Source organism: Typopeltis vanoorti, chromosome 2 (genome assembly GCF_054136105.1).
Source record: "Typopeltis vanoorti isolate ZY-2024b chromosome 2, IOZ_Tvanoo_1.0, whole genome shotgun sequence".
In the NCBI taxonomy this organism is placed as follows: domain Eukaryota; kingdom Metazoa; phylum Arthropoda; class Arachnida; order Uropygi; family Thelyphonidae; genus Typopeltis; species Typopeltis vanoorti.
Window position 1 is genome coordinate 183,425,860 of NC_143550.1, and position 25,830 is coordinate 183,451,689.

General features: G+C 36.7%; 1 protein-coding gene across 1 annotated transcript in view; it reads left to right on the plus strand.

The window, feature by feature from the left end:
- The first annotated feature begins 1,017 nt into the window (after positions 1 to 1,017).
- LOC150109717 (uncharacterized) overlaps positions 1,018 to 25,830 on the plus strand; it is a 490,804-nt gene continuing 465,991 nt past the window's right edge. The window contains exons 1-2 of the mRNA XM_090403072.1: positions 1,018 to 1,229; positions 15,716 to 15,882. Coding sequence (XP_090259198.1) covers positions 15,773 to 15,882 — 110 coding nt within the window. The 5' untranslated portion in view covers positions 1,018 to 1,229; positions 15,716 to 15,772. The remainder of the gene's footprint in view (positions 1,230 to 15,715; positions 15,883 to 25,830) is intronic.

Below are 25,830 nucleotides of genomic sequence, written 5' to 3' on the forward strand. Positions count from 1 at the left end.
TCTTATTCTCTTAAACTATTATTAATGATATTACAGCAAATAAATTATCAGCCATCACAGAGGCATAGCTAGGGGAGGACGGAGGGAGCAGTCCGCCCGTTTTGGCACTTTGAATCTTTTTGAATTTTTGCAGTCAATTCTAAAATACAGTCTCGAGAACTCAGTTCCAAATATTGTAATAATACCACTGCGAATTTTCCTCACAATTGCTGTAAGTGTTGCTAGTTGTGAGAGGAGTTTTTCTAAATAAAATTGATTAAGAATTACCCACATTACTATGAAATAGACTTCACCAATGTCATCGACTATTTTGCTAATAGAAAGGCAAGAAAAATAATATTTTAGAATGTTGAAATTAAAGTTTTATTTCAAAAACAAACACACTATTTTAATTTATTTCCCTATACCTCGTTTTGACTTTTTGTAGTATTTTTGGTGTGTATTGAGAGGGACGGCAAAAGCTCTAGCTCACTGAGCCATCAATAACTACTGAAATATAGTGGCAAAAATGACCCCTCCCTCTCTGGTTTCAGAGTTAATTTTGTTTACCGTCACTTTTAAAACACGTCATTTCTATATTTATAATTTTATGCAGTGTGCATTACTAAACATCTTTACTACAAAACAGGGAAAAACTTGTTGTAACACTTTTGTATGCCGGCGTGTTATATTCCGGTTCATCAAGGCCAATTTCTGCTCCTGGGTGAATACACGTGCAATAGAGAACACAAGTAAACAGAGTGGCATATACATGTGAACATGAATGGTTTTATTAATAATAACAACCTTTTTTCAGTAAAATATTGGTTAACTCATAGAAATTCCGTGTTTTCTTTTTATATTTTTTAAGTTCATTTAGCAGGAAATATTTCTAGAACCTGTAACAACTAGGCCGGAAGGCACGTCGAATGCAGCATCCCGATTTTAATGAAGCACCAACCTGTTTTGTTATTTTTTTCATCTATCTGTGTGTGTCCGATGACTGGGATTAGGCTTAGGATCACTGACTACGAGTCACGTACCCTACTTACCTAGAGTAGTAGTGTAGATAGTGCCAACAAGGCGTCAGTGTTATGTTGTGATCTTATTTTAATATGTTGCAGCAAATATTTTTCAGTTTAGATTATTGCTTTGTTATGTTTTGCCAGCATGGGATTTGAAGAAGAGAAAGTTTATCATCTTCTGCGTGCCAAAATCAGTCGCTTGAAATTTTGTTATTGTTTAGAAAGGTAAGCGAAGTTGTTCCAGAAGAACGTTTGATAAGAATCAAAGTTTACTGTATAGTATAACGTTATAATTGGAAGGAATCCAAATAACAACATGGGAAAGAACAAAGATAAATAATAGGTTTTACAATGCTGCCAAGCTAATGACATTGATGTCACTTTAAATCTTCTGACATTAGCGCTTACTGAGAACCTAAGTTCAGGTGCAAATATAGTTTTTAATAATAGTTCGCGTAATACAAAACGTTGTACCCCCACATGATTATTATAGACACCCTTATGAAAATATTGTATATTAAATGTTTTTGTATTAATTAATATCCATCTGAACTGAGTCAACATATATATCAGGAAGTTTTTTTCACCTAGAATCGAATGACGTGAATCCCAAGTATAAAACCTCTAGCGTATTGAACGGCAAGAGGTAGACAGCAAGACGTGTTTAGTTTTTTTTCTCTTGCATGCTAAGAAGTTTTTTTTTTTAATTTGAAAACGTATGTGTTTTTATATATAAACACATATGTTTTTATTGTGACAGTAATATAAAAATTCAGATTGGAGATTTTTTTTCAACATTATGAGAGATTGGAAATGCACTCGGTTTCTTATAATAACAGGTCTTCTCTAGGTAGTTTACATGAATAAAAAAAAAAAAAATGTGGCTTACTGAAAAAAATGAAATTGATATAACCTTAGTAAGTATCCCTTAGTAATGTGTAATTTCAATGCATTTTTATTTTAATTATTTTATTTTCAGAAATGAAAATATCAATTGACATTGTCTTTGTATGAATTAGTACAGTTTCATAAGATGTGCCATTAATACCTTAGTGTGTTATCTAACCTATCAAATAAGTAAATGAATTGATTACTGAAGCAGTTAGCAGTACGAGTTGTATTGCAATTTCAATTTTAATGTTGTTGTGTGTATGAATTTATTCAAGCCCTAGTTTCTGACAGTTTCTTATGCAGTTGTATTGTTTTATTTAGCATCAGTGTAGAATATTTTCCTGTTAAAGCTTTCATTATTAAGTTAATTTATATGCTGTATTTCTCAAATGTTTGTAGAAAGCATGGTATATTTATGTAATGTAGCAGTTTTCTTAAATTGTTGTTTTTAGGATTAAGCATGTCAGAAATCTGATATTGCTCACTTAATTTATTCTTCTCGTAACCTTTTTTTAATCACTCGCACCTGATTGACCTTAAGGCCTATAGCAACTAAATGTAATGTGTAGGCTTGGGTCAGAAGCAAAGTAATCTGTATATTCTTCTTGAAGAGCTGGTGATTGTTGTTCTTAGAGAATATCTCACAGGCAAGGCTGTTTCATTTACCAGAGAACTGAGATAAATGATATATAGATGACTGGGAGTAGTAGTCTCATCGAGTCAGCAATTCAGTTGATAGTTGTGTTGCTGTAGGTTTAGCAAAAATGGGGTGGGGGAAGAGGAATGATGGGTTCTGCCTCTTAACAGTGTCCATGGAAATATCTAAAAAGAATGTGGAAACTGTCTGAGATGAAGTTGGCTGAACAGCAGAGGCTGTGAGAGGATCATAAATCAACCAACCCTTTTTCTTCTCAACAGAATCAAGCATTTTTAGAGAGGTTTTAGGGTATAACCCCAAATCTGAGAGCAGTATTCCAAGGTTGGGTGAATTTGGGAATTGTAGGTGGTCAGTAAAGGATATCTGCTATGGATCTTGATTAGCAGAATTCGTATTGGTGGCCACTGATTAGTTGACATTTCCCCAGGTGTTGAAGAAGTTGACTGTTGACTTTGATTACTTTAGATCATACTAATGTGAGAGCAGTAGGTCAATAGTTTAATGACAGATTACTTTTTTTATGGAATTGGTTGTATATGGACTTGCTTCCATTTTATAGGGTTGATGATAGATGAGTATAATATAGTGATAAAGAACATATTATAGTTCAGGAGCATAGTTGGGATTCCATGAAGTCCAGAAGCCTTTGTTATTTACGTTGTTCATGATTCTTCTGATGTCTTTCTGGCAAAAGGTCACAGAAGGCATGTAATGCAATGTGCCAGGTAAAGGAGAAAGTGATTTACCTTGGTCAGTAAAGGAGATGAATGAGAAGAATTGAATGCCAAGGGATCAGAATTATCTTTGGGTGATGTCGCAATACTATTATTTGGGTGAGGAGGTGGAAACACAGATGAACAAAAGTTGCAACTAGCAGCTTTTGTAAGAGACCAGAAGGCATTACTGCCATTGGCACATGCTGTGACTTTTTGCATTTGGTGTTTTCAAAGTCATGCTTAGTCCTGTTAATGATGATTTTTTGTATGATATTGCTGGCTTCAGTTTAGGTTGTGCATGAAGCTGCAGTTCTTGTTTCATGCCATCTCAATAAACTATTTTCTCTTCTTGGCCTGGCCTTTCATGGATATAGGGTGGGAATTTTGAACAAAGTGAGGAATGAAAGGTGTCATTTCGACATGGATAATTTCTGTAAAGAAATCACGAGTATCTGGATCTGAAGAATGAAGATAGTAATCTGACCTTGGAAAGGAGGAGTAAAAAGTCAGAGATCTTCCCATTGTTGTAGTTCCATACTACACAGGTTGTGAATGCTGAGAGGAGGATGTCACACTAGAGATGAAACTTGGATGAGATTATGATCTAAATTACTAAGAGGAGTGGTCACTCCAACAGTATACCTAGAACTGGTTAAGTAAAGATCCTGAGTGTTGGGTGAGTGGAGAAAATTGAGGAATTCTGGTTGGAAGATGAGTGCTTTAGGTTATTGTTTACAGCAAATACATCTACTTCTCTTTCAGCTTAATCAGTGGAATTAGAAAAAGGGAACCAGTTGTGGGCATTAAAGTAATTAAGAAGATTACTTTCTTTTAGGCTTGCACGGTGATCCGAATGCATTTTTGGAAATTATGGAGACAACTACCGTGTTTGAATAAAAACTTTAGTTTACTATTACTAAATCCTCCACATTAATCTGATAAGAGGATTTCCAGAGGGATATTTTTATCATGTCTCTTTTCAATTCAAGACTGCAAATTGCATTCCTCAGTTTGTCTTAATATCCCACATTCCATTAAGAAGATTACTTTGTTGTTAGGAAATACAAATTGCAGGATTTTTGTTCTATATATTAGACATATGAATGATCCTTAAGGATGGTATTAGATAATTTATTTATATCAGTTTAAATTTAAATGCCAGAATAAAGGGATTTAAATGCCCAGAATAGGAAACAGGAAATACTGTGGCACACATGTGAATTTATAGTTATGGAAAGACCAAATCTCCCTATTTCTATGTAAGAAATAGGGAGATTTGGTGAATATACATGTAATCAAAATGGACACAACTGGGAGATTTTGTCGTTTATAATAATATGAGAATAATGAACTCAGTATTTGAACATAAAGAAATACATAAATATACATGGTCAGCCAGAGGATGCAAGTCAGTTATTGATTACATTATCACAAATTTAAAATTAGCCAAGTTAATCATAGATAAGAGATATCGAGACTTTGAATTGAACTCTGATCATTATATGATATTGGAAAAAACTAGATTTAAACCAAAATGGCTATAATAAATAGTGGAAAATTAACCATCAACTGAGTTACAAAATTTCTTCATTACAAGATCCCCATACTAGGCAACAACATCAGAAATGCACTGATTTAAAAACTGAAACCATTCATGAATCAAATGACATTATTGCCTGAAACCTCCAGGAAGTTGAGGATTCATCAACTCTTAAGGCTAACTATTCCACTCACTCACTGCTCTGGGAGAGAAAAACCTAGCCCTTACCCCTTTCTTGACTGCAAACAAACTTAACTTTCAAAGATGTCCCTATGTTCTATCCCTATGTTAATTATAATGAAAATTTTCATCAGACGATATCCTATAACACACATTCAGAAGTTTATAGATCTCTTTCATATCAGTTCTCTTTCTCCTGTTAGCCAGAGTCTGTAATCCACATACTTGCAATCCCTCCTCATACCATAAACTGGATATCATCATCATCATCATCAAATTCCTGCCATGTACCCTCAGGGGGTGTACAGCATTTTGTATTTATTGCTCAGAAAGATCTCACCAGTTTTGGTCTTTTTTGTTTCAGTCACCCCTATTATGTCGATCTGGTACTTATGTAATTCCTCAGCTAGCTCCATTTCTTTGCCATTCAGGCTTCTTACATTGATAGTACCGATCTTTAACTCTGGTGATGTTGAGTTGGGGTTTATTTTCAGATTTGTTCCAGTAGCTGACTTTTCGCTGTTCGCCCTGGTTCCCTGGCGAAAACAACGGGGGCCTTGTTTAACCGGGCGACGCCCCAGCCGGCATGAAATTTTGTCATGTTGTACCATCATTCTATATTTTGGTTTAACCAATAAGAATACAATTTGGTCGGCTAAATCCCAAATTGCCAGCCCATCCTCGTCCGTTCAGTATCCAAGTAGATACCCAACAGGGCACACCACGAGAAGGCGAGGATTGGACATTAGGTCAGAAGCCCTGGTCGGTTCTCCGCATTCCTTTAAAGGCCATGTGGAGGTCTCCTCTCAGTTATACAGCTTTGACCCTTAAGCACCCCTTAAGTTTATAGATCTCTTTCATATCAGTTCTCTTTCTCCTGTTAGCCAGAGTCTGTAATCCACATACTTGCAATCCCTCCTCATACCATAAACTGGATATAATCTTGATTAACGTGAGTGGGGAACTAAAGGAATCCTGCAGTTTCTATATACTGATGTCAGAAGAATCAAGAACAAGACGGAGGAGTTTCTGGCATTGGTTAGTGCTACCTTGCCAAAAGTTATAATCATTAGTGAGACTTGGTTAATAGCAGTTAAACTAGATTTAAATCAAAATGGCTATAATAAATAGTGGAAAATTAACCATCAACTGAGTTACAAAATTTCTTCATTACAAGATTACCCCTTTCTTGACTGCAAACAAACTTAACTTTGAAAGATGTCCTTGTGTTCTATCCCTATGTTAATTGTAATGAAAATTTTCATCAGACGATATCCTATAACACACATTCAGAAGTTCATAGATCTCTTTCATATCAGTTCTCTTTCTCCTGTTAGCCAGAGTCTGTAATCCACATACTTGCAATCTCTCCTCATACCATAAACTGGATATAATCTTGATTAACATGAGTGGGGAACTAAAGGAATCCTGCAGTTTCTATATACTAATGTCAGAAGAATCAAGAACAAGAGGGAGGAGTTTCTGGCATTGGTTAGTGCTACCTTGCTAAAAGTTATAGTCATTAGTGAGACTTGGTTAACAGCAGATGATGTAGTTACAGGGATTGAATGTGAAGGGTTTAGTATTTTCAGGGAAGATAGAGAAGATAGGATGGAGAGAGGGGTCCTGATCCTGACAAAAGCACCAACAGAAAACTTAGGAATAAAGAGTAAATGGAATAAAAAAAAATTTAAAAAAAGGTCAATTTAACTGAAACAAAGAAAGAGAAAAGATAATAAAAACAAAAACAAGGATTTACCAAAAATGGCTAAATTCCAAGACTACGCAGAGATTATGAGAAGAATCTGATTTTGCCTTCCTTGCCATGCTGGTCACCTTTCTTGCCTGAGTCTTGTACTGTTGATAAGTTTGCTGGTGTCACTTATCTCCCTCCAGAGCATTTTTTTTTCTGTAGTTCATGCTTAATTATATTACTCATCCATCTAACTCCTACCTGATTAACCGTCCTTAACTTAGGTACACAATTTAATATTGCTTCTTCTAGATGATCCTTAACTATCTCCCATGCACTTCTAACATTGTTCCTTTGCAGTGTTTTATGCCATGACACAAATCTAAGCTTCCTCCTAAGCTTGTCATAATCACCTGCTTTGTAGTTTCTTAAATACCCCTTCTTGACAGAATATTCCTCATGTTTTACAATCACCCAAGTCAAAACCGCATTGTCACTTTCACCAGTTGGAGGTAATGTTGTCACCTTATGGATAGCTCTTCTGATCCTATGACCAAGTCCAGTACTCTCCCATCCCTAGTCTCCTCCATCATATGCTGCCTCAAGTAATTATCTCTTTACCAGGCATATAGATTCTATTTTGTTCTTGCCATGTGATCTTTCTTCTTTCCAGTCTGTAATAATCACTTGGCCTGTATTCATTGTACTAATTTACCGACACATGTCTTCCAGATCACATGTATAACCACCTAGCCTGTAGCAACTACCAGCTGTATATTTTGTCTTATTGGCTTGGATCTCATACCACAGTGCTTCAAGTGAAAAGCCACCCTCTCTCACCTGTCTCCTATTATTTTTGAGTGCATTTTATCTGCAATCATCATCATCAGTACTCCTCCTCCACCTATCATCTCTGACCTTCCTGAAAATACTAAACCTTTAACATTCTATCCCTGTAATTACATCTGCTGTTAGCCAAGGCTCACTAATGGCTATAACTTTTGCTGTGGTTGCACTTAACCAATGCCAGAACTCCTCCCTCTTGTTCTTGATACTTCTGAGAACAAGAGGGAGGCTGGTATACAGAAACTGTAGCATCCCTTTAACCATCCAACTGGCCAAGACGTATATATACGTCCAGGTTACCATGGATGCGAAGTGCATATTAAAATTGTAATACCATTGATATTACATTGAAATATATGATGGATGTGAAGTGTAGATGACCGATGTATTTTATCCATATTGACGGTGACGTGGTTAGGTCCCCACCCACTGTTACTTCCTGAATTTACTATCGTATTCAATATTTTTGCTTGAGAGACTAGATTTCACACTTGGTCATTCTTACACTCGCTTGCCTAATTGGTGTCTTCACTCAAACTCTCCTGCTTCCACCTTGATTGCTTAAGTTTTTCTAAATTTGCACTTCAGCATACTGTGTAAACAAAGCTCTCTAGACACCTAACACTAAAACTATCTAGTTGCAGTCCATCAGCATTATGCAAATCCTTTCTGTCAGTCACAGACCACAGATGTTACATCATTCCTTCTGCACAACTCATGTATTGATTTATTTGCTACCAACACCTTCCTCCTCATTTCACCTCTAACATTGCTTGGCAGGAGACTTAAAATCTTCACTTTCTTGCTCTTCAGTTTTGCTTCTTTTAACAACTCCTTTTTATTCTCCCTCATGGAATACTTCTCACCTCTCAAATCATTTGTACCAATCATCTCAGTCAGTTTTTTCACCTTACCTTTTTTGCATCTGAATAGCATGACTAACATTTCCCTGGTGAATTTTTCACCAGGGAAACATCATTTTGTTACACTTTCATTAATACTCTTCTGATTATTGAGTTTCTGCAGATCATTTTCTCCTGAACTTGTTTTCCTCGTTTGTTCATTTGTTTTTTATTATTACTTCGGGCTACCTGCTAGTTCCTCTCCTCAGCTCTGGTAATCTCTTGTTGCTTCTGCAATTTTAGTCACTCTTTGTCTTGGGAAATATAATATTCAAGCATGCTGTTTCTTCATTATGTCCATTTCATTCTCTTTTATTTCCACAGCTGCACGTTTGACATGAATTCTGATATTTACCATCCTACTGCCAATACTTTCCATTCTTGTTCTAACATTTGCTCCATTCTTGTCATCTAATAGACATTCACTTTTGAAACATTTAATACACGCTCTCTCTCGTTTCACTTTCTTTCCACATCTCTTTTAATTTAATCATGCATACAGTGTAGTATGTGTGATGAATACATTTCACACGCATACTGCACTGCATAAATTCACAACTTCAAATCGCCTGACAGTGTGGTCTTGCCGCCATTGTTCTACCACGCATTGGCACCATATTTAAACAAACAAACAAACAAAAAAAAAAATACAAGGTTTACTTACCAACTAAATATCAGTCAATCACACACCCATTGAAAACAAAAACTACAATAAGTTAACCTAATATTATCAACTAAAATATGAAAACAAATTACTTATCCTTCAGGAGCACTACTAACCATGCAACACATGATAGATACACTATTATTTCCATGTGATCAAATTGTATTAACTACATCAAAAGATGATCTAAAGAAATGAGAAAAATCACATGCAACTTCAAAACAATATAATATGAAAATATCAAAAGTAAAGGAAACAGTAATGGCTTTTCTTAGGAGAAAGCTTAATAAGAAGTAAAATTATTATTATTATTTACAGCATCTCCGTGGAATCTGGAGGCTCGTCGTGGGAAACCCAAATCAACCATCATTCACACAAATCTTATCATACCCCTCCTCAAATCCATTCACCGCCAGGGAACTGGCAACCAATTCTAGTGATTCATTCCATTCACTCACCACTCTCCACACAAAAAAATCTGGTCTGCACACCCCTACTAACCACGTTTATACACAATTTCCATGGATGGCTCCTAGTTCTGAATATTTGTCGTATATGAAAAATTTCAGTTGCATCAATTTTATAAAACTCCTTTAATATCCTAAAAGTTTCTATCATGTCCCCCTCTTTTCCACTTATCAACTAAACTTTATAACCTACAAACCTTCAACCCATCTTTGTAGAGAGCATTTCACAGACCTGTCACCATCATGGTCTTCTTTGAATCCCCTCTACCACCTCCTGGTCCCCAAAGAAATCTAGGTGACCTAATCTGTGTGCAATAGTCAAGATGTGGCCGAATCATAGCCTTATAAAGAGAGAGAGAGAGATAGTGCATCCCTCTCTTTACTTGTTATTGTGTTTTTCAACATCCAGATAATCCTTTGAGCTATTTTACCAACTTTTGCAATATGCCCTCTGAACTTTAATTCTTTGTCCACCACTATCCCCAAGTCCTTAGCCTCATCAATTTACATAAGCTGGGTACTAATTCAGTAATAGGGACAGATAAAGTGTATCTACTAAAGGAATTATCAGTCCAATGGGCTAGGCCTTTGATTGGCTAACTTGGCTATGGCTGAGGAAGATCCTTGAGCCCCCTCACATCGTGTAACTCGAGTCTTAGCTCAGGGCAGATATCACAAGAATGGAAATAAAGTAAGATAGTTCTGCTTTCCAAGGCAAGACTGATGCAAAAACTAATATCTAATTACTGATCTATCTGATCTGAGTGCTAATGAAGATTTTAGAAGAGTTGGTAAGAATTCACATACAGAAATGGTTTGACAGACAAGCTATACTCTGTAAGGAACAGCATGGGTTTCCTAAAGGGAAGGCATGTTTTAGTGTTTTTGTATATATTTTATAAGTGTTACAACTGAGTTGGATAAAGTGAATGGATCACTATCATACTGTTGAATTTTGTTAAGTCATTTGATAGCATACCATGAATGGCCCTTGCATAACTTTGCCAGCCTGGTTGGCCGAGTGGTTAGCCTATCTGCTCTCTGACCAACAGGCTGTGGGTTTGAATACCAGCATTGCCATGGGAGTTTGATTGTCTTTAGGCGGGATATGAATTTCATTGCCTCTTTGTGAGAACTGTTTATTGGAGAGTGGTTTATCTGAGGTGGCTTGAAAAAAAAAAAGAGAAAGAAAAGAAAAAAAAATTAATAAAAATAGACAAAATAAAATTTTTAACCTGCTCATGGAATTGAATGTATTATAGGTTCACAAACAACCTTTTGTGAGTGGGAGCCAGAAATGACAACAACAAAAAAGAATATAAGTTTGGAATATTAGGATAAGAGGGACGGCCTACACTTGAATGTGTTTGGCATCAGGAGTATTGAGAAATTATTAATATGTGTGAAAATAAATATAAAAATAAATTAATATGTAATTATTAATTTATGTGAGATATTCATATCTCGCATAAATTTGTGAGAATTTATGTTTAAATGACAATGAGTGACAATGTTAGGTAACTGTGTTAATGATAGGAATGGTTATGAAGAGAGAATGATTCTGTGTTTGTCCAGTTCAGATCTATCAAGCATGTATAACTATGTCTGTATAAGAAAGGAACTAGATAAATAAATTCCGTGTGATGATACAGCGTTCCCCCTTGTTACGGGAGTTCATTTACCATCTAGTCCCCCCCCCCCCAAATTTTATCCGGGAACCGGCATAGGCTGATGAATCAGACCTATGGCTGGGTCAGTAATCTTGACTGTAATCCGTGTGTGTCCTCAGACTGGTTTGCCTGCTTGCAAGATGAAAAACACCAGATAAACTGGTGGAAAAAACCCTGCTGTCCATGCTCAAGACTGGCTAACTTGGCTATGGCTGAGGAAGATCCTTGAGCCCCTCACGTCGTTGACGGGAATCAAACCTAGGACACTCCTTTCCCCAGGCATATGGTTGCGAAACACAAAGCCACTAGGCTAACTGAGCAGACAGGAACTAGATGAGAACAGAGATCTGTCGAACTGTTTTATGCAGACCACAGACAAGCATATGCAAAAGAGCATGCAGGTAATTTATTATGTCTGTGCACAAATATTAGGAGTATCAGAAACAAGAAGTAGAGTTTGTTGTCTTGGTTAATATATTGGGACCTAATGTCGTAGGCATTATTGAGACTTGGCTATCAGAAACAGATGTACTAACTGATAACAAGTGTAAAAGGGTTCAGTATTTTTAGGTAGGATAGACAGGGTAGGAGAGGAGGGGTGTGCTGCTAATGATATCAAATGTCTTGAATCCAATTTGAGACCTATGACTGCAATACTAATAACAATTTTTCATGGTACATGAGTTTGAAGCCATCTAGTGTGAGGTGGAGTCTGACAAGATTAAATACGCAGTTGGGTGTTGTTACAGACCTGGTGGATCGGTTGCTGGTGACAAAGAAATGCATCAACAAATAAATATGATGGGTGTGAAACAAGTAATCATAATGGGGGATTTAATTATCCAAACATTGATTGGGTAGCTACGAAATTGCATGAAAAAAATGAAACTGAATTTATTGAGCTGTTGCAAGACAACTTCCTCGAGCAGCATGTGTCAGAAGGAACTCGAGGTGAAAGAGTGTTAAATCCGATTATAGTGTCAAAGGGAGTTTCATTTAAAGACATAACTATTCTACCTCTTGTTTTGACAGTGATCATACAGTACTAGCTTCAGAAGTGGCTAATTATTACCTCAGGTGGTAATAATTTCCTGCTGAACTACAAAGCAGGAAATTATTACCACCTGAGAGGTATGCTGGGTTCTGTGCCATGGTATCAGTTATTGGATGGGAAGGCTATTGACAGTGCATGAGAAGTGTTTAAAAAAATACTTAAATGATGTGATATCAGAATGTGTCCCTACAGTTTGAAGAATAAATAGAATAGGACTGAAATGGATGTCTGATCTATTTAAGCAAGAGATTCATAAGAAAAAGATTATGTGAAAGGAATATTGCATGCATAAGGATGATTACATGTGTCAGTTACAATAACTATAAGCAGCATGCTAGAAGAGTTACAACTGTTGTATGGAAAGCTTAGTCTGAGTATGAAAAGAAACTGGCTCTGCAAGTTAAAGACAACCCAAAAGAATTCTATCATTGTGCTACAAGTAAAAGAAAGAATGAATTTGAAGGAACAACTGTACTGAATGCAGATGATATGCAGGTCACTGATGCAGAAGTGATTGTTTAACTAATGAGCTAAAATTTCGCTTAATTTCATTTTGCTGAAAGTTATCAACTTGGTATATACAACATTGAACTCACTGCTACCCTTTCACTGTATGAGGAAACTCATGTGGATGAGGAGAGGAAGTACTAGAGCTGTTGCACAAACTGAACAAGAATTCTGCAATAGGAACTTAATGGTGTGTAGCACTAATGCTAAAAGCGTGTTCAGCTGAACTGGCTATTCCCTTGACCAGGCTATATAATTTAAGTCTCAGAACAGGGAAGATTCTGCAGGAGTGGAAAGAATGCATGGTAATACCATTGCACAAGGGTGGTGCAAAGACAGATGTATCCAACTATCGACCAATCAGTATCTCAGGAGTGGTGGTGAAGATTTTGGATAAGTTGGTTAGGGCTCGCATTCAGAAATGGGTTGACAGAGAATCTCTACTTTGCAATGAACAGCATGAGTTTACTAAGGGAAGGTCATGTTTTAGCATACATTGTATAATAATGTTACCATTGAAATAGACAAGGGGGGAATGGATAAACCATGATAAGTTTGGATTTTGCTAAGACGTTTGACAGAATACAGCATGGAATACTGTTGCATAAATTGGAGAATATGGGATTGAATTATGAATTATTGGCATGGATTACAGGATGGCTGACTGACAGATATCAAAAAATCATATATTGGAGAGTGTCAATCTGCAAGAAACCAGTGGTGTTCCTCAAAGATCAGTTCTTTGTCCATTGTTATTCAATCTGTACATTAATGACATGACATACAGCTATTTATACAACTATTGATGCAGAGATAGATAGGGTGATTAGGAGTGCTACTGATATTCAGTACTTGCAGAATAGTTTGAATAGGCTGGAATTGTGGGCATGTGAAAATGGCTGAATTTCAATGTTAATAAATGTTAAGTCATGCAAGTTGGTGGATTAGATATTCAGTGTTGTGTTATATTGGTGGGATTATGCTTGAAGAAACTGATGGGGCTAGGGATCTAGGAATTTTAGTATACAAGAAGTTGAAGTTCAAGGGTCATATAGTAAAAATTGTAAATGTTAACTCAGAGAATAATGGCAATGCTGACAAGAACCTTGATATGTAAAGATAGTCATTTTGCCTCTTTACAAGGCCTTGATAACGCTTCACTTGGACTAATGCACGCAGGTCTGGTCTCCTGGTTTCTGTGGCTTCTGATACAATGGAGAGAGTGCAAAGGAGTGTCAAAAATGATATCAAGATTGTGGAATACTGATTATGAAGACAGATTGAGAATTTGTAGGCCGCAGCACTGGCAAACAGGAGAAAGAAGGGCGATATGATTGAGACTTGCAAACTTCTGAAAGGGTTATAGAATTTCAGTAGATGGAATTTTTCATATTATGGAAGGTGGGGAAACAATGCGAGGGCATTCATGGAGGTTGAGAATGAATGCTATCAAGAATTTTTCATTTTTAGAGTGGTGCATGATTGGAATGGATTGGCGTTGGATTTGTGTGCAAGTAGCACGAATGAATTCAAGAACAGATATGACAGTTGATGTGAATAGTATGGCCATCCTCGATGAGTTCCTGACATCCAGGAGGTCTCTCTTAATAATAATATAAGCTCTTTACTTTGACATGTGGATGGTTGATAGGCAGATATCAAAAGTAGATACAGAGGGTTGTGAACTTGCCAGATTTAAGGTGATCAACGGTGTACCCCACGGATCAGTCCTTGGACCGTTGTTGTTGTTCAATTTATATAGGGATGTTAGGGAGAAAAAAGTCCAACCCCTTTCAAAATTACTTCCAAGAAAATCCTGAAGCGAGTGATCAAGATCGTGGCAGGTCCATGGGATGCTCATATATGAGCATATGTTGAAGAATTGTGAGTTACAGAAATTGGGTTATAAGTGGAAAATCATCATCATCATCAATTTCCTGCCATGTACCCTCAAGGGGTGTACAGGATATGATAGTACTACATGAAAAATATACATAATTACTAACTTTCTATCTACAATTTTCTTCCAAATCAGTCTGTTACTTGTCAAGACTCCAACATTATCAGATCTTATATTTCTATCATCTAAGGCACTTTGTACCGCATCAATCCACCTAGATCTTGGTCTTCTTATGGGTTGTTTTCCTGCAAACCTGGCAGAGAACACTTGTTTTGCTAATCTTCCCCCTCCCATTCTGTTTAAGTGACCATACCACCTGAAATTAGCTCTGCTAATGCATTTCTGGATGCTGGCAATATCAAGTTCTTTCCTAATATCCTCGTTTTTAATATGATATTGCCATTGATGCCATCTGTTCACACCTATAATCTTTCTCAGTACTCTCATATCTGCGGTCTCTAGTCTTTGGTCAAGTGTTTTACTTCTGACCCAGCTCCCAGATCCATAAGTTAAAATTGGTTTGAACACTGTCTTGTATACAGCTAATTTAGTGTTCCAAGTAATTTCTCTCTTAAATTTATTAAATTTAAATTGTTAAATTTTTCTTTGTGCATGTCTCAACTTAGATATGGAATACAACAAATATAGATTCTCTCCAATATTCTTCAGTTGTATGCAAACTTTTTGTTCTTGATATTAAAAAAAAAAATTATGCCATAGATTTGATCACATTCAGGCTATTAAATGAAATTTAGTAACACATTTTGGACATCCTCAGATGGATTTCAGTAAGTTTCCAGCATTTTTCAGACATGAAGGATAAAGAAGGACATTTTTGCAAGAGGTGCAAATAGTCAAACTATCCTGTAAACCTCTCTTTATTTGTACACCACATCAATCCAGATTTATTTTTAACATGCTCCATATATCTATGTACTCTCTCTCTTTCTCTCTCTCATTAGTCATAAAAGCAGTATGTAAAATATTTATGATATATGTAAGCATTGATCTTTTTATTTATAGCATACAAAACAAAAGGAGCCCATATGCTGCTCTCTTTCAAAAATTCTCTTAGAGAGTATGGGGTGTAGAGTTAATCAATCCTATCCCAGTAAGGATGAATGTGAAAAAATATTATCTGCTATCCAAAAGGACTTTGACTTAAGAAGAAAAGAACAAGAAAGACTAAGGTAAGATCTTTGTTATCATTCTATTAAGTTTAGCTGAGTTATGTGTTTATATTATTATTATTTAATGCCTCCAGGGAGTCCAAGGACTCATCAAGGGAGGGCACCTGCTCTATAACTCTGTCTCCACCATTCAATCACCAACTGACTGCAACTACACGGACGCCATCTACCGCCGACCACCACTGGTATTTCCACAGACAATCAGAAACATCCATGCCCATGGCAGGATTTGAATCCATCTCCTATTGACTGGATAGCATATACGCTAACCACTCGGCCAACCAGGCTGACGTTGATATGTTGATGACATATATGTGATAAATGTTGATAACATATACGTTATATATTAGTTAGTGCACATAACTAGTTAGCATTTTGTTCAGTTTTGATATCAGTAATTTCTTACAATGTAACATGTGCAAAAATGTACTCACTGATGAATGTGATATAACAGTTTTACAGTGGCTGCACTGCATAATTCAGAATGCTTGTCATAAAGTTGAATTCTGAACACTTGGAGTAGAGCTGTTATCATATATCTGTAAAATAAAAAAAAAAATTCAATGAGAGAATTAAGAGGAATTTATCATCATCAAATTCTTGATATGTACAGGATATTACGATTATACTGTGCAATAAGTTTATGTCATTATTAACTTCTCATGAACAATTTGCCTCCAAATTAATCTGTTATCTATCATTTCTTCTGCAAACTGGCTTTTCTCACGAATTTTTTCATCTAGTCTGGTTAAAGATCATCATCAAATTCCTACCATGTACCCTCGAGGGGTGTACAGGATATGATAGTACTACATGAAAAATTTACATCATTACTAACTTCCTATCTACAATTTTCCTCCAGATCAGTCTGTTACTTGTCAAGACTCCAATATTATCAGATCTTATATTTCTGTCGTCTAAGGCACTTTGTACCGTATCAACCCACCTATATCTTGGTCTTCCTCTGGGTCGTTTTCCTGCCAACCTGATAGAGAACACTTGTTTTGCCAATCTTTCCTCGCCCATTCTGTTTAAATGACCATACCACCTGAGATTAGCTCTGCTAACACATTCTTGGATGCTGATAATGTCAAGTTCTTTCGTAATATCTTCATTTTTAATATGATATTGCCATTGATGCCATCTGTTCAATCTTCTAATCTTTCTCAGGATTCATATCTGCAATCTCTAGTATTTGGTCAAGTGTTTTACTTCTGACCCAGCTCTCAGATCCATAAGTTAAAACTGTTGAAGGTTTTTTTTTTTTTTTCCCACTTGGTTAGACTATAATAAATTTAGTTTAATCCTTTATCCAAGTGTGAGCAAAAAAAACTTTGTGCCTGAAATTATCTTCAGGACTGGGGTAAGGTGGTACAACACCAGGAAACTCGTTGCAAAGGTAGAGCAAGCCAACATCACTCCTATCTATCCCACTGAAGAGACCTCAGTAAAGGTCAAAACTAGTCTGGATAGTGGCCCTTCCCTTAATGCATAACATTATACATATCCACAAGGATATCCACATATCCTATAATTCAAAACACATCTTGTGGATTTGACACATCTCGTTTTGCATTATGGGAGATACTGTGATAGGAGTGATGTTAGCTTGCTCCACCTTTGCAAAGAGTTGCCTGGTGTTGTACCACCTTACCCCAGTCCTGAAGATACTTTCAGGCACAAACTTTGTTTGCTCACACTTCGATAAAGGTTTAAACTAAATTTATTCAAAAGTTAAAACTGGTTTGAACACTATCTTGTATGCAGCTAATTTAGTGTTCCGACTAATTTCTCTCTTATTCCATATGAATTTATTCAATTGCCTTCCTACTATACCAGCTTTATTGATTCTGTTGTCTATTTACATATTTAATTTGCCATCTTCACTAAAAATCGTGCCTAAGTAGGTGAAATGTTTTACCTATTCTACAGGTTCTCCGTTCACAATGCAGTTGACATTTTCAACAATTCTGCCTAATTTCATTGTTTTTGTTTTATTGCTGACCTTCATACCATATCTATTACATCAGTTATTCAATTTAGTCAAGGAATCTTGCAGACTCGTAGCGGATTTATTGATAAGTATAATATCGTCTGCATAAAGCAAACAGCGACATTAACATCTCCAATTTTGATATCATGTTTAATACCACTTTCCTTCATAATGTGATCCATATAGATAATGAATGACAGAGAGGATAATGTACATCCTTGTCTCACACCACATTTAACATTAAACCATCTTCCTGTACTTCCTTCAATTCTTACTGGTGACTTACAACTCAAATAAAGACTAAGTATTGCTTGATATAATGCCCCATTGACACCATATAACTGTAGCGTATTGAATAGCTTCTCCCTTGGCACCTTATGTGCCTTTTCCAGATCTACAAAACTCAAATATAGATCTTTGTTATATTCCCATGATTTCTCTACTATTTGTCGTAAAGTGAAGATCTGATCCTGACAGCCTTTATTTGGCCTGAATCCAGGTTGTTTTTCACCAAGCTTTTCTTCTACAATTCTTCTCAACCGTTTCTCAAGTATACTTGCATACATCTTACCAGGAACACTCAGTAAGGAAATACCTCTGTAATTCTCACATTCAGTTTTATTTCCCTTTTTATATATGGGTACTATTGAGAGCTCTACTCCAATTATTGGGAATTCGTCCCTCTGTCCAGGCATTCTGAACTATGCAGTGCAGCCACTGTAATACTTTTATAGCACCATATTTCAGCATTTCTGATCGAATATCATCTATTCCTGCTGCTCCACATTTTAAGCCTTTGGTGGCTTTTTCTACTTCAAGTATGGATATGTATTCTGGACTCTATGCCTGTTGAGTGTTTTTTACTACTGTGCTATCACTGCTTGTTTCATTTAGCAATTTCTTGAAGTCATTACTCCATACTTCAAGGATATCTTTTTCTCCCGTTTTCATGTCACCTTTATCATCTCTAACTCCTTTTACAGTACTCTTTCTTCCATTTCTAAGCTTCTTCAACAACCTCCAGAATATCATGCACCTTCTTGATATTTATTTTCTATGTTCTTGCCAAAGTGTTCCAATGAGTTTTGTTTATCTAGTTTTACACAGTGTTTAGCTTTCTTACATTTGTGTCTGTATTCTCTAAGAGCACAAGCTGACTTATTTGCCAGGAACTTTTGATATGCTTTCTTCTTTTTCTTCATTGCCTGTTTTACTTTCTGTGTCCACCATGGAGTTCTGATTTTTCTATCATTGCAGATAACCTCACCACATGCCTCTCTGACTGAATCAATCAAGGTTTTCTTAAAGGCTTGCCACTGAATCTCTAAAGTTTGGTTCCTGTTCTCAAACTCTTTCATTTTTTCTTCAATAATATTTGTCTATTTTAGTCTACAGTTCACATCTGAGAGCTGCTCAACTTTTGTTCACTTTAAAACTTTCTTACATTTTATTCTTTTCAATATGAAATTCAAGTTTATCCCGGTCAAGACTAAATAGCGATCACTTCCAATTTCAAATCCTCTGTACACTCTAGTGTTCTGCACCAGTGGGAAAACATCACTATCAACAATAACATAGTCAATGAGACTTTTCTTATTCCTTGCTTCTTCTCTCCATATGCACATTTTTATGTTGGAACATGGTGTTAGTAATAACCAGTCCATGTCCTGAGCAGAAATTCAACAGATATTTGCCATTATTATTAGCTTTGCTCTTTTCTCCAAATTTTCCCAAAATATTTTTGTATGTCTCACAATCATTTCCTTCTCTGCTATTTAGATCCTCAACAAGGACCAACTTTTCATTTTTCATTGTGTCAGATGCTTTCTCTAAATCCTCAAAAAATTCCTCCACTTTTACCTTAGTAGAACCTTCTGTGGTTCTACTAAGGTAGAAGTGGAAGCACAAATAAGTCTCATTGTCCAGTTTCCCATTTTGATATTTGCCGACATCACTCTACTTGAGACTGCCTGCCATTCAAGAAGATTAACCTCATACTTAGTGTTGAATACAATGGCCACTCCTTTTCCTTGATTGTCATTGCCTGAATATAACATTTTCAGGCAATGACAATCAATTTATTGCTCAGAGTGAGATCTCTCTCAGCAATAAAATATATTTATTGCTGAGAGAGATCTCACCAGTTTTTGTCTTTTTTGTTTGTCACCCCTATTATGTCGATCTGGTACTTATTTAATTTCTCAGCTAGCTCCATTTCTTTGCCATTCAGGCTTCTTATGTTGGTAGAACAGATCTTTAACTCTGGTGATATTGAGTTGGGGTGTTTTTTCAGATTTGTTCCAGTAGCTGACTTTTCGCTGTTCACCCTGGTTCCCTGGTGAAAACAGCCGGGACCTTGTTTAACCGGGTGATGCCCCAGCTGTCATGAAATTTTATCATGTTGTACCATCATTTTGTAATTTGGTTTAAGCCAATAAGAATTACAATTTGGCGGCTAAATCCCAAATTGCCAGCCCATCCTGATTCGTTTAGTATCCAGGTAGATACCCAACAGGGTGCACCATGAGAAGGTGAGGATTGGACATTAGATCAGAAGCCATGGTCAGTTCTCCTCATTCCTTTAAATGCTATGTGGAGGTCTCCTCTCAGTTATACAGCTTTGACCTTTAAGCACTACTGGTTAAAAGGTTGGAATAATATTCCCAAGTTATGATTTTACCCTTTTCAAGATAATTAATAAACAAAATGCCTTTAACATCCCAAAACACCAATGCTATGACCTTTCCTACTGATTGAACTGACTTTGTCTGCTTTGGTGCAGAACAACTGGCTTCTATCCACTGTTTTGACTGCTGTTTGGATTCTGGTGTGTGATGGTGAATCAAAGTCTCATTCATACTAATAAATCGATGCACAAAATCAGTTTTATTCTTGTTAAAACGCTTCAAGCACTGTTCAGAGATTTTCATGCGACTTCCGTTTTGATCTGCTGTCAGCGAGTGTGGCACCTATCTTGCGAATGCTTTTTCCAATTGCAATTCTTCATGATATATCCGACATGTTCTTTTGAAATGCCTATAGTCTCAGCAATTTCACGCACTTTGACTCGCTGGTCATCCAATACCATATTGTGCACTTGATCACTGATTTCTGTTGTTGCTACACTTTTTGGACGTCCTTCACATGGATCATCTTCAAAGCTGATACGGCCATGTTTAAACTCAGCAGTCCATTTCATAATTGTCAAAAATGAAGGAGAAGATTGCCCATAAACGTTTATGAACTTCGAATGAATTTCTTTTGCCATTAAACCTTCTTTTACAAAGAATTTTATAACTGCATGATACTCAATTTTATCCATTTCAAAGGGACACAGACAGCACTTTTGCTTCAGACAGCCGTATATAACAAGCTACGTGATAGAATGACTTGCAATTTCACCTGGATACTTATGACAGATGTACCAACTTGGAAAAAAAAATCTTGCCAATAGTGTTACAATCTGTGGTCGAGGCTGAAAACTTTTCAGACCACCCTCATATTCTGTTCTTCTAAAGCATTTCTTGGTGCATGTGGCTTTTACCTCCTGGCAAAAAAAAACACTTGGTTTGCTTTTGCTAACTTTAATTCTTCCATTCTTTTTAAGTGACCATCTGAGATTAGTTCTGCTAACACATTCCTGAATTCTAACATTGTAAAATTCCTTTCTGACATCCTTATTTTTAATATTATTCTGTCATTGATGCCATGTGTTCACTTTCCTGATTTTTCTCAGGAACTCAACTCTCATATCTGTGGTCTCTAATTAATACTTTTATTTTCTAAATGCTGCTCAGATCCATAAGTTAGAATTAGTTTGAACAGTATCTTGTATGTTTTGAACAATGTCTCGTTTAGAGTTTTGATTCATTTCTCCCTTATTCTATATACATTTATTCAGTTAACTTCCTATCACTGGATTTTATTAATTATGTTGTCTATTCTGTATTTCAAAGAAATGAAGAGCCTATTCACAAAACTGGCATCAGAAATGACTAGATGGTGCATAACAGATCTGTAAAAGACATAACAAGGTACCAAGAGAAAAGCTGTTTAAAATGCTATACAATATGCATTCTACATATGAGTTGGAAGCTAGAAGTAAAGAAGGTACAGAAAAACTGTCTGGTGCTAAATCAGATGTGAGACATGGTGCACATTATTTCCACTGTTATCCATCATCTGCATGGATCACATTATTAAGGAAAGTGGCATCAAGCCTAATATCAAAATTAGAGATATTCAACTTGGCTCTTTACTTTATGCAGATGATGTTATACTGTCAAAATATATCTAGTAAAAGTCTGCAGGATTCCCCAATTAAGCTGAATAATAAGCTAACACCTTTTTATTCCCTTATAGGGAGTAGGTGAAGTTTTTTTAACTTTATCTAGCTTTTGGGGATTGAGTGGGCAGTTCAATCTCCACCTGTAGCCAATCAGAGATAGTGGCCCATGTCTATCACTAATTATAGGCAGCCACTGAGAAGAGACCGATAAAAGTGCTGCCATCTCTTGGTACCTAACCCTAATAGGATATGTTACTGTCTGAAATAATTAGTGTCCTACAGTCGATTTTCTTGAGTTTATGGGATGAAAAACCCGAGTTTCTGGAAGAAAAAAACGCTTGCTCGTTCGAGTCTAGTCACCAACTAGACTCGAACTATAAGTTCATCTTTGTGCAGCTTAGCAAGTGCCACTTCCACTGAGCTACACAGGCCTAAGTTGAATAATTGTTGTATTTATTTATTTATTTAGCATATGGCTCACACACGAAAAGTTACATTACATTAATCCTTAATATATATGGACATAGTAATAGACATATGTACAATAATAAGACATAATACAGTCATAAAAGAGACGCTCAAGAATCAAGAATAGGCTACAACTGAATGTCTAGGTTGATTATCCAGTCAACTGTACTTGGTGTAGCATGGATGAAGTCTGACAGGTTTCCACTGTATGCACATAGGACACATTCTGCTGTAATGTGATTAATTGTCTGGCGGGGTGATCCACAGTCGCACCTGGGTGAGGCAATCATGCCCCATTTGTAAAGGTGGTCTGCACATCTGCCATGGTTGGTGCAGATTTGGTTAAGGGCAGACCAAGTTTTCTGAGGTAGGTCAAAACCTGAAGGTATCTGTGTTGGGTCCACTAATTCATGGAAGATTCCTGTTGAAGTGTTACACCAGGACTCTTTCCACTTCTCCTTCATGTTGAAGCTTGTCTCTGCAAGATTTATTGCTGTTAAGATTGGAGGGTGCCTTGACTTTAGCCTGTTTATTTCTAGGGGTGGGATGTCTTCATGGATTGGAAGATTTTGGATTTCCATGATTTTGCTGTATTCATGTAGAAGAAAGTTGGATGTGTGGAGGCGAGATGTTGCTTGGCACTGGAAGCCAGTAGGTTGGGGTTGATTTTATAGTTCCAGAAATAAGGTGCATAGTGGTGTTAAGCTGAGCATCAACCAAATACACATGGGCACTGTTCAGCCATACGGGTGAGCACTATTCAGCTGTAGAGTAAACAAGGCCAAGAGCAGTGCAGCGAAGCGTTGTTGCTGAGGCACCCCAAGTTGTTCCACATAGTTTTTGCAGTATATTGTTTCTTGTTTTTAGCTTGGATGCTATGTTAATGAGATGTGGTTTAAAAGATAGTGTTCTATCTAGAGTGACGCCCAGATATTTCGGGAATCTGTTGTATTGTTGTAATAAATTTGGTATTACAAAGTTTATTCAACAGCTCTGAAGGAGGTACTGAAGGAAAAACACTGGTAGGAAATTGAGCAGAGGCAAGTTGCTTTTGCAGGACAATGTACACTCATGAAATCCAACAGACAATACACAACTTGGGCTTTCAATGTCTGCCTCATCGACCCTATTTACCGGACTTGGATCCATCTGACTATTTTCTATCCCCAAATTTAAAGAAACACTTGAAAGGAACAAAATTTACCACAGATGATGATGATGATGATGTCATATCTACAGCTGAGGATTGGTTTGTGCAACAAGGGAAAGGCTTTTTTCTCAGAAAATTGCAAATGATAATGACTTGTTATGAACTTGTAACAAGTTCATAACACTTTGTGGAGAATATGTAAAAAAATGTGTAAGTTAAATGATTCTACCTCAATTCCTTCATTATGATCATCACAACTTTTCAACACACTCTTGTATTATGATGTGTGTGTAAGAAAACAAAGTATTTCATATAATCGTGCTTCATTTTTTTTTATGCTAGATATTAGTGTTCTGTAGTATTTGTTGTATATTTCTTCATTTGTGTTCTTGTTACTTGTTTTTGTTCCTACTGCTTTCTGAAAATGTCATTTGTAAGTACAGAAAGTTTTGGAAGGAAGATAGAGTTCTGCCCTTGATTTTTCTCAGTGGATGCATTGCAAGAATTGTTTTATATATGCATCGAAAAATGTGAAAGATTTGTGGACTGTTAGAGTGAATGAAAAGAAGGAAAGTATTGATGTATGTGAAAAATTTATTTATTTATTCTTATGGAAAAAGGAATACACAGTAGCTACAGATCAAGGTCCAGTCTAGAAAGCCAATCCATGGCCTCATCTGTCACCTTGTGGATGTCCCAGAGACCACCACTATGAAATTGGTGCCATGGGCAGTCATTCACAAAATTGAGTGATCGCCTGGGCCACAGGAGAACAATCACAATAATTGTGGTCTAACAGCACCACCCATTTATGTAGTAGGTAGCCACATCTGCCCTGGTTAATTTTGATCCTATTGATAGATGACCAAATGTTCCTAAGGAGAGCAAAACCAGACTGCAGGGGACAGGGATCTTCAACCAGGAAGTCATTTGTTGGAAGATTATTGGACCAGTGTTCTCTCCACATGTCAGGTGCTGATGGTAAGGCAGCTGAAGAGAGTTCGTCCATGGACTAGAAAGGGTTTCTTGATTTTATGTGAAGATGAGGTGGATTTATGAAAGTCTGGTGCAGGGGCAGAAGCAGGTTGTTCATTACTTTATGAAATTCTTTAATCAAGGTTTCTCTTCTTGGTGAAGCAATGTTAGATAGGACAGGCAACCAGGTGAGCGGTGTTGTTTCTCAGTGCCTCACTAATTGTGCACATGATAGAGTTGGGTGTCTGTAATGTTATTGTGCGTACTTCTTTCCCAGACGGGGGAACAGTATTCTGCTGCAGAGAATCTGAGGGCTAGTGCATACGACCCTAGGACGTCTGCACCACAACCACAAGTTGTTCCAGCAAGCCTTGAAATGTATTATTTCTCGTTTTAATTTTGTTGGAAGGTTTGTGATGTGCCTTTTATAACTTAGGCTTCTGTCCAGGTATGTGAAGAATGTAACTGATATATTAAGACATTTCAAAATGAGAACTAGTATCACACTCAGTAGGAACAGAAATCAGATGGAAATGTTAGTGATGGTAACAAGGGAACAAAGTGGAAGAGTTCAGGAAAGAATTGATGAAGAGGCAAAGTGAAATGAAGCATCTGTAGATGAGAATAAACATAGAGATTGGCTGATATGAATGAGGAAGAAGAGATTCGGATTATGAAGAAAGGAAAATCTTATAGCATCGAATAATATACTTTCTTGGTGGAACATCAAAACAAATAACTGATGTTTTATTATTATTACGTGACACCTCCAGGGAGTCCAGAGACTCATCAAGGGAGGGCACCTACTCTATAACTGTCTCCACCTCTCGATCCACCAACTACAGTGAGCCACATCATCTACACCAGTGGTCACCAAAGTGGTCGATGTCGATCTCCAGAAGTCAATAGAAAAATATAAGACATCATTGTACATGTAATATTTAATTTGGTTAACTTAGATTACCCCCATCCTGAATGACAATGCAATTAAGAGTGAATTGTGGGAACAGTGACATGAATAGGACCTGTAAGATGGAGCAAAGTCATGAAAATAGTTACAGAGGCCAATCAAGT